Source organism: Danio rerio, chromosome 6 (genome assembly GCF_049306965.1).
Source record: "Danio rerio strain Tuebingen ecotype United States chromosome 6, GRCz12tu, whole genome shotgun sequence".
Classification (NCBI taxonomy): domain Eukaryota; kingdom Metazoa; phylum Chordata; class Actinopteri; order Cypriniformes; family Danionidae; genus Danio; species Danio rerio.
The window spans coordinates 56,967,747-56,982,658 of NC_133181.1; the positions used below are offsets into that span (position 1 = coordinate 56,967,747).

Genomic DNA, 14,912 nt, shown 5'->3' on the forward strand with positions numbered 1-14,912 from the left:
AATAAATTACTGAATATTTGAATGAATTAATAATTGAATGACAGAATGATTTTTATAATTAAATGAATGGATAAATAATTGAATGAATGAATAATTGAATTAACAAAATGAATGCATAAATAATTAAATGAATGAATGGATGGATGGATGGATGGATGGATGGATGGATGGATGGATGGATGAAAAAACAAATGAATGAATGAATGAATGAATGAATGAATGAATGAATGAATTACATTCAGTAAAGGTTGTGGAGGGACTTCTCAACATAACAGCTGCCTGTTTTTACTATTTATCATAGGTCATGGAAATTCAGCTTTTTAGTCAGTGAAAGTAAGAGAAAGGGTCCAGTGTTTCTCAACCATATTCCTAGAGGACCACCAACTCTGCATATTTTCTTTATCTCCTTAACCAAATTCAGGTCATCAGCTTATTAGCAGAGACTGAAAGACCTGTAATGATTGTGACAGACAAAGGAGACATCTAAAACATGCTGTATTGGTGGTCCTCCAGGAGCATGGTTGAGAAACACTGATTTAGTCTAAAGAAAGGCTAACTCGTGCTTCTCATGTTGTCCTCAGTGTGAGCAGTTATGAGAAGAACCAGCAATATTCTGCAGAATGGTCTGATGATGAACAGCCGCCCACTGCCGCACAATCAGCCAGTGAAACCAACGGTGGAAATCCATTTGAAGAGGACAGTAAAGGAGTGCGAGTGAGGGCGCTGTATGACTACGAGGGCCAAGAACAAGACGAGCTCACATTTAAAGCAGGTGAGAGGCATCTTATGCTCACTTAGGCTGCCTTACATTGTTTAAAAATACTGTCAAATGAACTGCATTATTACAAGTCAAAATAAGTGTGTTCTATTTGAAAAGCTGCATTTTCAGCATCACTCCAGACTTCAGTGTCATGTGATCCTTCATGAAACATTTACTATTGTTTTAAGGTTTGCTGATGGATAGGAAGAATCTATCAGTCTATCGTTTTTCTATCTATCTTTCTATCTATCTATCCATCCGTCCGTCTGTCTGTCTGTCTGTCTGTTCGTCTGTCCATCTATCCATTAATCCATCCGTCCGTTCGTCTGTCCGTCTATTTATCTGTCTGTCTGTCTGTCTGTCTGTCTGTCTGTCTGTCTGTCTGTTCATTTGTCCATCTATCCATCCATCCCTCTATTCATCCGTCTGTCTATCTGTCTGTCTCTCTGTCTGTTCGTCTGTCCATTCATCCATCTATCCATCCATTTATCCGTCCGTCCGTCTGCCTGTCCGTCTATCTGTCTGTCTGTTTGTCCATCTATCCATCCATCTATCTATCCGTCTATCTATCTATCTATCTATCTATCTATCTATCTATCTATCTATCTATCTATCTATCTATCTATCTATCTATCTATCTATCTATCTATCTATCCATCCATCCATCCATCTGTCTGCCTGTTTGTCTGTCCATCTATCCATCAATCCATCCGTCCGTTCGTCTGTCTGTCTATCTATCTGTCTATCAGTCTGTCTGTCTGTTTGTTTGTCCATCTATCCATCCATCTATCTATCCGTCTATCTATCTATCTATCTATCTATCTATCTATCTATCTATCTATCTATCTATCTATCTATCTATCTATCTATCTATCTATCTATCTATCCATCTATCCATCCATCCATCCATCCATCCATCCATCCATCCATCTGTCTGCCTGTTTGTCTGTCCATCTATCCATCAATCCATTCGTCCGTTCGTCTGTCCGTCTATCTATCTGTCTATCAGTCTGTCTGTCTGTTCTTTTGTCCATCTATCCATCCATCCCTCTGTCCGTCCGTCCGTCTGTCTGTTCGTCTTTCCATCCATCCATCTATCCATCCATTTATCCATCCGTCTGTCTGCCTGTCTGTCTATCTGTCCATCAGTCTGTCTGTTTGTTTGTCCATCTATCCATCCATCTATCTATCCGTCTATCTATCTATCTATCTATCTATCTATCTATCTATCTATCTATCTATCTATCTATCTATCTATCTATCTATCTATCTATCTATCTATCTATCTATCTATCCATCCATCCATCCATCCATCCATCCATCCATCCATCCATCCATCCATCCATCCATCCATCCATCCATCCATCCATCCATCCATCCATCCATTTATCCATCCATCCATCCATCCATTCATCCATCCATCCATCTATCTATCTATCTATCTATCTAGGGAGAACTTACAGTAGCAGAGACTGGGGATGCAGGGGGGACTCACCTATCACCCGAGCTGAGGTCACTGAGGTAGCTTGCAGCGGGGGGTGGATGAGATTCACCCTGTGTATCTTAGCTCTCTGGATGTTGTGGGCTGTCTTGGCTGATACGTCTCTACAATATCACATGGAGGTCGGGGACAGTACCTCTGGACTGGGCAAGAGGGCCGAAGGGTGTGCTCCAACTATAGAGGGATCACACTCCTCAGTTTCCCTGGGAAAGTCTATGTCAGGGTACTGGAGATGAGGATTTGGCCGATGGTTGAACCGAGGATCCAGGAGGAACAATGCGGTTTTCGCCAGGCTGTGGTCACTTGGACCAGCTCTATACCCTCATCAGGGTGCTCGAGGGTTCATGGGAGTATGCCCAACCAGTCCACATGTGTTTTGTGGACTTGGAGAAAGCATTCAACCGTGTCCCTTGTGGCATTCTGTGGAGGGTGTTCCTGAGTATGGGGTCAGAGGCGCTCTGTTAAGGGCTGTCTCATCCTTGAATGAGTAGGAGTTTGGTTCGCATTGCCGGCAATAAGTCAGACTTGTTTCCAGTGCATGCTGGCCTCCAGCAGGGCTGCCCTATGTCATCAATTCTGTTCATATAATTCTTATGGAGAGAATATCAAGGCGCAGCCTTGGGCTGAAGGGGGTCCGGTTTGGGGACCACAGCATTTCATCTTTGCTATTCGTAGGCGATGTTGTTCTGTTGGCTTCATCGAACGTGACTTTTAGCAAGCACTGGGGTGGTTTGCTGCCGAGTGTGACGCGGCTGGGATGAGAATCAGCACCTCCAAGTGCGAGGCCATGGTGCTCTACCAGAAAAAGGTGGTTTGCCACCTCCAGGTTAGAGGAAAGTCCTTACCACAGGTGGAGGAGTTTAAGTGTCTTGGGTTTTGTTCTCGAGTGAGGGAAGGATGGAACTAGAGATTGACAGGTTGATTGGTGCAGCGGCAGCAGTAATGCGTTCAATGTACCGGTCCGTTTGGTAAATAAGCAGCTGAGCCAAAAGGCAAAGCTCTCGATCTCAATCTACGTTCCTACTCTCACCCATGTTCATTAGCTTTGGGTCATAACCGAAAGGACAAGATCTCAGATACAAGCCGCTGAAATGAGTTTCCTTCATAGGGTGGCAGGGCACATCATTATAGATAGGGTGAGGAGCTCTGTCACCTGGGAGGAGCTCGGAGTAGAGCCGCTGCTCCTCCACATCGAGAGAAGTCAGCTGAGGTGGCTCGGGCATCTATTTAGGGTGCTTTCACATCTGTAGTTCGCTTCATTTGGTCTGGACCAAGGGTAATACATGATACATTGTTGCATCTTCTGCCATCTTTGGGACGTTTTCACACCACAATGCTGGCTTTGGTCCGAACCAGTTGAAACTAATTAAAATGCAGTCATCTAACAAAATCCACATCTCGCATTGGCCAGATGTTGTTGAACATATTTCCTAAACTGCTTATTGATTGGTCAGAATTCACGTGCGGGAAAATGCCAGTGAACTCCCGCAAGTAAACAAAACCTTTTACTCTGGAGGGACGACTGCGCTGGCTGATTGTATCCCTGCTTTAGACAAACTATACATTATAAAAATGAAGCGCGGCCGCGGCTGGAAAACAGTGTTTAATGCATCGCTCGTCACTTCAGGAGGAGGCGTGAATTAATTTAGCTAAACTGCGACATGGTCATCTTGCTAAAATATTACCAACGATCCATCAGGTAATGTTTTCCCCTCTCTCAGTTGGTAAAACGCTGTCAACAAATATTTTTCCTCCATATCCCATAATGCACAGCGCATCAGTCTACGGCAGCTGAATTAGTCCAAAACGCAAAGTACTTTTTGCGGTTGGACCTGTTTTAGTACGGATCATATTCTCACCACAAACGAAGGGTTCGTTTGAAAGCGTACCGAGACCACCTCTTCAAGCAGGTCTCGGTACGCTTATTTGGTCCGCTTTTGGTGCGCGCTCGAATACGATTGCTGCATTCTTACCTGCCCAAACGAACCGCACCAAAAGGGGAAACGAACTCTAGTGCGATGTAATCAAACAAAATCAGGCAGGTGTGAAAGCACCCTTAGAGAGGTGTTCCAGGCATGTGCCACCAGGAGGAGGCCTCACGGAAGACCTAGGACACGCTGGAGGAACTGTCTCTCGGCTGGCCTGGGAACGCCTCATGATCCCTCCCAGAGGAGCTGGAGGAAGTGTCTGGGGAGGGGGAAGTCTGGGGTTCTTTCCTAAGACTGCTGCTCTCGTGACCCGTCCCCGGAAATGTGATTGAAAATGAATGAATGAATGAATGAGTTACTGTATAAATCGATGGTTAACACTAACTGGATCTTAATATTTAATTTAATTTGATCTAATTTGTTTTGCAGGCGACGAGCTGACCAAGCTGGAGGATGAGGATGAGCAGGGCTGGTGTAAAGGCCGTCTGGACAGCGGTCAGCTCGGCTTATACCCAGCAAACTATGTGGAACCTGTTTAGTTGTCTTATTTCCCGAAGAAGGCCTTAAAGACTTTTACCCCAACACTGTTCCAGTGCAAGATTCTGGAGCAACTCTTTCCTTGCCTGACTGACTTGCTGAGAAGCTTTATTACGCAGCATTTCCTTAATACCATAATGAGAAAAAACACATATCGAGCAGGGAATGATGTGTAGCCATGTTCAGTATGATTTATTGTGCTGCTGACATGTGTTCGCGTAACAATATTACTGTATTGACGTCCACAAAGCCAAGCATAGCAAGAATCAGCTATGCAATGTGTACACAAAGACTTTTATTTTGAAATGTGGTAAACCTAACACTGATAAAACTGGAGTTTGGTGATGAGATTGGGGCTTGTTTTATGCTAATTGGATTGCGAAAAGTGGGCGGTGCTAGATTGTCTGAACGTTATTGGATGGGAGGAGTTTGAAAGTTAAAGGGCTTGGGGACTACATTTAACAAGGGCAGTCGTTGTAGAGCATTGTTATTTTTGGACGTATTTTTTCTTGAAGAATTTTGCAAATACCAGAAAATGTGTTGAAGGAAATGATGTCAGATTTGATTTCATTCATTCAGATTATTATTTTTTTCATCAAAGTGCAAATTGATGCCTCAAAACACATTCATTGTTACTCATTTGAGATGTTAAAGCCTGTGAACAAAATGTAAAAGACTAGAATTTTAGTGTCCATGATTATTATTTTTTTAATATATGCTGTTTTTGATGGAGTTTCTGTCATAATTTGGTATTTAAATCCGAAAAGAAGAGATAATTAGTTTATTTAGTGCATTTTTGGATTAAATTATGATTCTTTTTTCATTCATTTCTTATGTTTTCATGACCATTGAACTGTCTTCACAGTGAACTCTGAACTTTTCCAAAAGCTCTTGGGTCTTTATTCTGCCTTTCTGCCTGTTTAAGAAAATGGGAATGCCTTTTAACATGCGATCCATAGCAGTGCAACGGTACTACTAATAACCTCCCGTCGTTTCTTTCGCCATGTATTTTAAGACTGAAGCTTTGTTTTTGGCCTTCTGTGTCTTTAAGAGCAGGATCGAGGAGCTGTATATACTGTATACTGTATGTTTAGACTGGACTGATGTGCTCTTGTCAGTGTAGTAACTGTTCCATTCAAGTTCACAATAAAAACTCATAAAGCTGAGACAGATGCAAAAAGGTGATGTATATGAAGCTTTGGGTCACCACTAGAGGTCAGCATCGCAGAAGACCTTTACTACATTGTTAAACAAATGTGCAATGAATCACACACACACACACGCACACACACACACACACAAATGTTTTTTGGACAAATTTACCTTAAATATTACACTAAATTATTGCTAGAATGATAGTAAACTATTTAATAGTTAATTGAATAATTATAGAAATAATATGTAAAAATTCTTTTATGTAATTTACATCCCAAGGCAAAAATAAATAAATTATAATTATTTATTATAAGTATAATTTATCATAATTATAATATATATATATATATATATATATATATATATATATATATATATATATATATATATATATATATATATATATATATATATAATCTTTAGGAACATTTTATTTTCCAGGTTTTTCTGTTATATTTTCTGAAAAAATATTACAAATGAGTATTTTTTTTATTAAATAATAATAATTGCTTTCACTATTAGTACTAGAATGTACTCTTCTTTGAAATGATAAATATTAATTACTACATTAATTTAATGGGTTTTTATTAAATAATTTAATTACAAAAAATACAAATATTTAGCCTTTTAGATTTTTATAAATATATAATAAATATAAAATTATAAAAATTATAATAAATTACTATTTGTGTTAATAAATTTCATAATAAAAAATGATGTTATTTAATTGTTAGAATAATAAATTAAATATTAAAAAACAAAAATATTCATTCATTCATTTTCGTTTCAGCTTAGTCCCTTTATTAATCAGGGGTCACCACAGCGGAACGAACCACCAACTTATCCAGCATATGTTTTACACAGCGGATGCCCTTCCATCTGCAACCCATCTCTGGGAAGCATCTATACACTCATTCACACTCATACACTACAGACAGTTTAGCCTACCCAATTCCTCTATAGCACATGTGTTTGGACTTTGGGGGAAATCAGAGCACCCGGAGGAAACCCACGTGAATGCAGGGAGAACCAGCCGAGCCTCGAACCAGCGACCTTCTTGCTGTGAGGCGACAGACTTACCTACTGCGCCACTGCTTTGTCCTATGGACAATTTCGCTCAACAAATTCACCTATAGCACAAGTGTTTGGATTGTGAGGGAAACTGGAGCACCCGAAGGAAACCCACAACAACACGAGGAGCACATGCAAACTCCGAGCCGAGGCTTAAACCAGCGACCTACTTGCTGTGAGGCACTCAATGCGCCACCGCGTCGCCCATTACAAATATACTTTTAAATGAATTTACATGTCAATACAAAACACAAACAAAAATCTTCTTTTTCATTATTATTTGAATTGTTTGACATAAAACAAAGTTATTACAAGAAATTAAATAAAAAAAATTGAATAAATAAAAACAGAAAGTGTTCAAATGATTCAAAAATGACTTTTTTATTATTATTAAACAAACCATCTATTATTTAGAAGGCTTATTGCAAGAAGGTTACCAGCTGGGCCAGTTGGCATTTCTGTGTGGAGTTTGCATGTTCTCCCTGTGTTGGCATGGGTTTCCTCCGGGTGCTTCGGTTTCCCCCACAGTCCAAACACATAGGTGAATTGAAGAAACTAAATTGGACGGTGTGTGTGCGTGTGTGTGTGTGTGTGTGTGTGTGTGTGTGTGTGTGTGTGTGTGTGTGTGTGTGTGTGTGTGTGTGTGTGTGTGAATGAGTGTGTATGGATGTTTCCCAGTACTGAGTTGCAGCTGGAAGGGCATCCTCTAAAACATAAGCTGCAAGTTGGTGGTTCATTCCGCTGTGACAACCCCTAATGAATAAAGGGACTAAGCTGAAGGAAAATTAATGAATACACATATTTTTTTTCATTTTGAGTTGCAATGTGGGAAGTTTTGTAAAATTTACATACCCTAAGATTTTATGTATACTCAAAATTTATATAATACCATGTTCAAGAATACCATTCCAGAGGTATTAATGCTAATCAATTAATATTATGTATTATTTTAAATTCTATAATTATTTTTATTACAATATATTCGGTCACAGGCGACAAGGTGGCTCTGTGGTTAGCACTGTCGCCTCACAGCAAGACGGTTGCTGGTTCGAGTCCCAGCTGGGTCAATTGGCATTTCTGATGGAGTTTGCATGTTCTCCCCGTGCTGGCGTGGGTATCTTCCAGGTGAATTGAATAAGCTGAATTGGTAGTGTATGAGTGTGTGAATGAGTGTGTATGGATGTTTCCCAGTAATGGAAGGGCATCCGCTGTGTAAAACATATGCTGGATAAGTTAGAGGATCGCTCCACTGTGACAACCTCTGATGAATAAAGCGACTGAATGAATGAATGAATATTCAGCCACACTTTTAAATAAGGTTTCATTAGTTAATCTTGATATATTTACAAACACAAACTAAGAATGAACAATATTTGTACAGCATTTATTAATGAACATTTAAAAGTGCATTAATAAAATCCAAATTCAGGCATGTTAACATTAGTTAATTCACAGTCAACATGAACTAACAATGAACATTTTTATTTTCATTACCATTCACTAACATAAACATGAACTATAATAAATGTATAGTTCATTGTTTGTTCATGTTAGTACAACCATGTGTTACCATATTTGCTAGTTCAAAATTATATTAAAGTGTAATAAAGATTATGATTTGCATATGTAATAAAATACAGGCTACAGGACACATGAAATGAAAAAAAATCAATATTTATTAATGAAAATACACGATGAACAACAACTGAATGACAAATGGCCTCTCAGCTTTGAATAACTGTAAGATTACGGCTAATATTTCGTAACCCCGACATGTAAAGAGCCATTGACTCTTGAAGATTAGACTTCACAATAGAAATGTACAAAACACAAGAGCCACAAAAGAAAGTAAACCTCCCTCAGGCTCATGTAATGACTTTCCGTGCTTCCTTACGTAAACCTACACCAATTTACCGTTACAGGACACGTGACGAATGCGGAAAACGCGCGAATCTGAAACCTGACGTAAGATGGAGGTGTGTGGCGAAAGTGGATGATTATTGAAGAAACTGGAGAAAGTTCACTTGGACAGACTTGAAAGGTTTGCAGTGCAATTAATCAGCAGGCAGAAAAAACGGGATGTTTGTTTGGTGGCAGGCAGAGATTATCGCAAAAATGAAGGTTTGCTCAGTCAGAGACAGACACGCTGGCAGGACAGGCAGACCTGGCGAAAAAAAAACCCTGTAACATACTTTAACATCGATTAAACTGCTCGTTTTCACCTTTAGTGCTACTGTTAAACATCAAAATCTATTCGACAGACTTTTGTTGAAGTAACAGAGAGTAGCAGTGCAAAGCTGATACCACCCACACGAAAAATACTATAGTAATGTATAGTAAATACAGTGTTTTGCTACAGTAAAGTGTGTTATAGCGTCCACATGACTTTGGTATTGAATGTTAAAGCATACTGTAATATTAACTAACAAATACTTGAGTATACTTTGGTTTTACTACAGTAAACAGGTGTATTGCAGTAGGGTTGGGCCGTTAAACGATATTATATCGAATCGCGATAAAATTTATAGCAATAACAATGATAAGCCCCTTTAACATCTATTAAATCTTGTTTTCGCCTTTAGTGCTACTGTTAAACATCAAAATCTATTTGAGAGACTTTTGTTGAAGTAACAGAGAGTAGCAGTGCAAAGCTGATACCGCCCACATGAAAAATACTATAGTAATGTATAGTAAATACAGTGTTTTTGAATCATTAGCAGTAAAGTGTGTTATAGCGTCCACATGACTTTGGTATTGAATGTTAAAGCATACTGTAATATTAACTAACAAATACTTGAGTATACTTTGGTTTTACTACAGTAAACAGGTGTATTGCAGTAGGGTTGGGCCGTTAAACGATATTATATCGAATCGCGATAAAATTTATAGCAATAACAATGATAAGCCCCTTTAACATCTATTAAATCTTGTTTTCGCCTTTAGTGCTACTGTTAAACATCAAAATCTTTTCGACAGACTTTTGTTGAAGTAACAGAGAGTAGCAGTGCAAAGCTGATACCGCCCACATGAAAAATACTGTAGTGATATATAGTGAATACAGTATTTTTGAGTCATTACTTCAGTAAAGTGTGTTACAGTGTCCACAACACTTTGTTAATGAATGTTAAAGCATACTGTAATATTAACTAACAAACACTTGAGTATACTTTGGTTTTACCACAGTGAACAGGTGTATTGTACTAAGACTTGGTCGATAAACGATATATCAAATCACGATAAAATTTGTCAATAATGATAAGCTTCTTTAACTTATATCAAATCTTGAATTCGCCGTTAGTGAGTATTTGACAGACTTTTGTTGAAGTAACAGAGAGTAGCAGTGCCAAGCTGATACCACCAACATGAAAAATACTATAGTAATGTATAGTGAATGAGGTGTTTTTGAACCATTACTACTGTAAAGTATAAGTTAAAGTGTCCACAACACTTTGTTAATGAATGTTAAAGCATACTGTAATATTAACTAACAAATACTTGAGTATACTTTGGTTTAAATTGATAATATACTCAGGCCCGTAGCCAGCCTGGTGAAAGGGCTGTTTTTTTTTTTCTCAAAACGTGGACTTTTTTTTTCTAGTTATTCACCTAATTTTCTATTTAATTATGATGTTTAAATACTCTAATAAGTGGCATTTTAAGCGCTATTTTTGGCTGGATTAGCTTGTTGTATCCTCCATTTTGATGTACCAAAAATATTTCCTAAAGATTTATAATAAACAAATATAAAAAAGAGCTGACAATTCGTCACCTTAGAATTATAATGTTCTGACATTTTTATTCAAAATTTAATTATTGACATATTCTTATTAAATGACAACTTATTTACATTATGACTTATTTACATTAAGACTTTCTATTTAAAAAAACAAATGTTACACACATACTGTTTGCTATGGAATGCAAAAACTTTAAAGCTCAATATCTCAAAACCATTCAGAACGCAGATAAAACCTTATAATTCCAAGATGACAAATTTTTTCTTGCCTCTCTTGAAAATTCATCTAACAGCAACAGCCTAGTTAGTATAAACAGCAAAAGTCAGTCTTAGGCACTCGAAAAAAATATTAAAAAGCCTTTACTGACTTGGCTATCTCTTAAAACTGCACATACACGTTTTGATTACACTTGACTTTATAAGGGTAACCTCCACAGTTTTAAGGAACAGCCATGTCAAAAAGGCTTTCTAGTATTTTTCCACAGTTTTTGAGTGCCTTGGATTGATTTTGATGTTTATTCTGATGAGTCCCAAAGAGCACCAACACATTATTTAAGCTACCTCTGTAAACTTTTAGATTTTTATTCACAGCCTAATTAGTATTAAAATTAGCTTTAATAGGCTGCTTTTAGTGCTTCGGACCTTTTCTTTTTTTTTCTAATAAGGTTAAAAAATAAGTAATAAGGTTCAAGATTTAGGATAAAAGTTAGGCTACTTGTAAAATGTTTTTATTAACAAGTCGGTCAATAGTGAAAGTTGACTTCACGTATGTCATAATGGGGGGTGTGTGTGTGTGTGGGGGGGGGTCACGGACCTGATTTTGGATAATATACTTTGGGTTTTACTGCAGTAAATAAGTGTATTGTACAGGCCCTTAGCCAGACCCGTCCCTCACTGACATAGGTTTAGAATTTGTCCTATTTTGACTGCTATGCTATCATAAACATTGAAAATAACCCATCAAAAACTCATCAAATTAAAATTAATTTCAATACAATTGTTGTTATCCATGATTTTTCAAATGTATTTATTTATTTTATTTTTTACAAAAGTGGCTAGAAAAGCTCCACTTCATTGTTATTATTTATTATTATTATTATCATTACTTGAATGGCCACGTTCCGACTAAGGAAGTTGAATGTGCTGGCCAGTTTGTTATTTGTAATTTGCCTAATAAATGACAATAGGTTTGTTTTTCATTTAAAATAGATTTTTTTAATCTAATGAAATGTGTAATAAATGTGTATTTTAAAAATAAGTATTTTCTTCATATTTCTTTAATCTTAATCTAGGAAATATATTTGGGACATCAAAAAGTGTGGTTATGATGATCATCCGATTAGCTAATCCCGCTACAATAGTGCTTAAAATGTATTTAAATCTCATAATTAAATACAAAATAAGACGAATAACTACAAAACAGTCCAGTTTTAGAGAACAAAGAACCACCCCTTTCACCAGGCTGGCTACGGGCCTGTTGTAGTATAGTAGGGCTGAACAATAACGTTATCGCTTGACAATCAGTATCACAATGTGTGTATGCGCATGATTAGATTGTTTATCAAAGATAAAACAGATATTTTTAAATATTTATGATGACCATGTTCTGTAATTTCTGTACTTGAATAATGTTACACGGTCACATACCACACTTTTATTTGTGCGCTGCCGTATTTTCATGCTTGTAATTTATTATATGCTGATGCACTTCATAGAAAAAGACTTGATCATCCCAGTCGATATGTAATCTTTTCAAATAGAGCTATTCAAATCAACCGGTTGAAATTATATTCATATTGCAATATGTATTGAAGCAAAATAAATATTGCAATGTCAGATTATTTTCAACATTATGCAGCCCTATAGTAAAGTATATCATATAGTTGTATAAAACTACAGTATTATAACAGTTTTAATAATGACAGTATTATAAGTCATTTGACATATTATCCCAGCTGTAGAGTTAAGTACTTTTCAAACACTGTAGTATTTACTATACATTATGGTATCTTTTCATGTTTAAGGTAAGACACTTCAGGTGAAAGAGTTTTTCAAACTCAAAGATGCTGTTTTAAATTGTGAAGAAATCTGTTTTTGAAATAAATGAAGACAGCAGAAGTCACTGATTCATTTAAATTTACAGCCTGACATGTTTACTGCTCCAAAATATTTTAAATGGTTCCCAAAATAAAATATACTGTGTTCAAAAGGGAAAAAAGTGTTAGCTTTTTACCCAGACATGTAAAAAAATATACTTTTAGAGCTGTAATCACAAAAACATGATATTTTTATCCAAGGTTATCATATCTTCAGAATAATATACGGGCCCATGCCTATTTATGGCTAAAGAGAAATTAGGGATTGCTATGGAGAGATTTACTGCTGGCTGAGAGCTCATCTATGATACCAATTTGGTTTGGTCAATTCACTTCTGTTGCATGTCTGGACAGTTGAAGGAAATCAGGGAACCTGGAGGAAATCCACACAAGCACGGGCAGAACATGTAAACTCCACATTGAAACATCGAAGGGCCTGGTAAGGACTTGAACCAGTGACATTCTTGCTGTGAAGCAACAGTGCTAACCACTGGGCTAACGTGCTGCCCTATCTAGGAAAAGGGGGTGAAAGGGAGATTCTTCAAAGCGAAGGACAATCATAAGCATGTGATCCTTTTGAAATTAGTTTATAAAAAAACTTCCCATATTTCTGTGATGAATTTTTACTCTAGTCTCCAGGTCACATGATCCTTCATAAATCATTCTAATTGGCTATTTTATTATGATTAATTATAAATAAAATAATTTACTGGGGCATTAGTAATGTTGCAAGACATTTTATCCTAATATTTTTGTGTCACTTTGCAGCTATTTAATTTATCTTTTATCAAAAACTTTCATTGTTAATTATTGTCTTTTATTACGTTCTAAAATACACTCACAAGCCATTTTATTAGGTACACCTTACTAGTGTTGGGTTTGACCCCTTTTGCCTTCAGAACTGCCTTTATCCTTTGTGGCATACATTCAACAAGGTACTGGAAATATTCCTCAGAGATTTTGCTCCATATTGACATGATAGCATCACACAGTTGCTGCAGATTTGTCGTCTGCACATCCATGATGCGAATCTCCCATTCCACCACATCCCAAAGATGCTCTATTGGATTGAGCTCTGGTGACTGTGGAGGCCATCTGAGTTCAGTGAAATCATTGTCATGTTCTAGAAACCAGTCTGAGATGATTTGAGCTTTATGACATGGTGCGTTATCGTTCTGGAAGTAGCCATCAGAAGATGGGCACACTGTGGTCATAAAGGGATGGACATGGTCAGCAACAACTTTCCTCCCCATTCTGATGCTCGGTTTGAACTGCAGCAGATCATCTTGACCAAGCCAAGAGTTGCTGCCATGTGATTGACTGATTAGAAATTTGCGTTAACGAGCAGTTGGACAGGTGTACCTAATAAAGTGGCCGGTGAGTGTTTAGACACATATAATAAATAATGCCTCACAATATTACTATTATTATTGTATTATTATTATATTTCAAATTCAGCCTTGAAATTGTTTCTGAACTTTTGCCTGATATATATTTAACATTTTATCCCTAAACATGGTGAAAATTGTCTGACTTTTGTAGTGATAAAAGAAATGTCCTCAATAAATCCTTCAACTTGCATACAAATTAGTGCATATTTAAACATCACACTACAGAGTCTCTGATATACAGATAGTTTTCAATGTATTAGTTGATGTATTAGCAACTTAGCTATACTGATGTACTTGTCGTTTCTTGCCATAATGGTACATTTAAGAATGTTAAACAGACACACATTTTTAAAAGAGTGCAAGTATATTTTGGACATTTCTGAGCACAATTATATTTTATACTTAGAAAATGATTGATATCTGGGAACTTTCTCCTACATTTTTCTTGGTTTCACTGTTGTGCAAAAACCCAGAAATAGTCTTCAAAAAAAGCAAGAAGTGTGTAGGAGGTTTGTCAGTTTATAAAGTTCTGCTGGTTGAGTTTCCTTATACCGGATGGACGAACTGATAGACTAGTCTTTGTGACACGTCTGGCTTGCGGATGATGCCCTTTTTATAGTACTGCCGAATCGAGCGGCTGAGTTTGTCATAGTTCATAGCAGGACGGTTCTTCCTCAAGCCCCAAAGACGAGCCACGTGAGCTGAATCCTCAATTTTGAAGATCCCTGTGAACAGAC

At 37.2% G+C, this 14,912-nt stretch overlaps 2 protein-coding genes across 5 annotated transcripts in view; one reads left to right on the top strand and one right to left on the bottom strand.

Moving 5' to 3' along the window:
* Positions 1-5,892, top strand: part of pacsin1b (protein kinase C and casein kinase substrate in neurons 1b) — a 91,409-nt gene extending 85,517 nt beyond the window's left edge. For all 3 annotated transcript variants that reach the window (XM_068221784.1, NM_001033728.1, XM_009302728.4), the window contains 2 exons: positions 582-772; positions 4,619-5,892. In XM_068221784.1, the coding sequence (XP_068077885.1) occupies positions 582-772; positions 4,619-4,728 (301 nt within the window). In that variant the 3' untranslated portion in view covers positions 4,729-5,892. The remainder of the gene's footprint in view (positions 1-581; positions 773-4,618) is intronic.
* Positions 5,893-10,725: 4,833 nt separating this feature from the next.
* Positions 10,726-14,912, bottom strand: part of spdef (SAM pointed domain containing ets transcription factor) — a 33,076-nt gene continuing 28,889 nt past the window's right edge. The window contains exon 6 of one of the 2 annotated variants that reach the window (XM_001343041.7): positions 10,726-14,900. In XM_001343041.7, coding sequence (XP_001343077.3) covers positions 14,722-14,900 — 179 coding nt within the window. In that variant the 3' untranslated portion in view covers positions 10,726-14,721. The remainder of the gene's footprint in view (positions 14,901-14,912) is intronic. The other variant, XM_073954758.1, reaches the window with a different exon arrangement.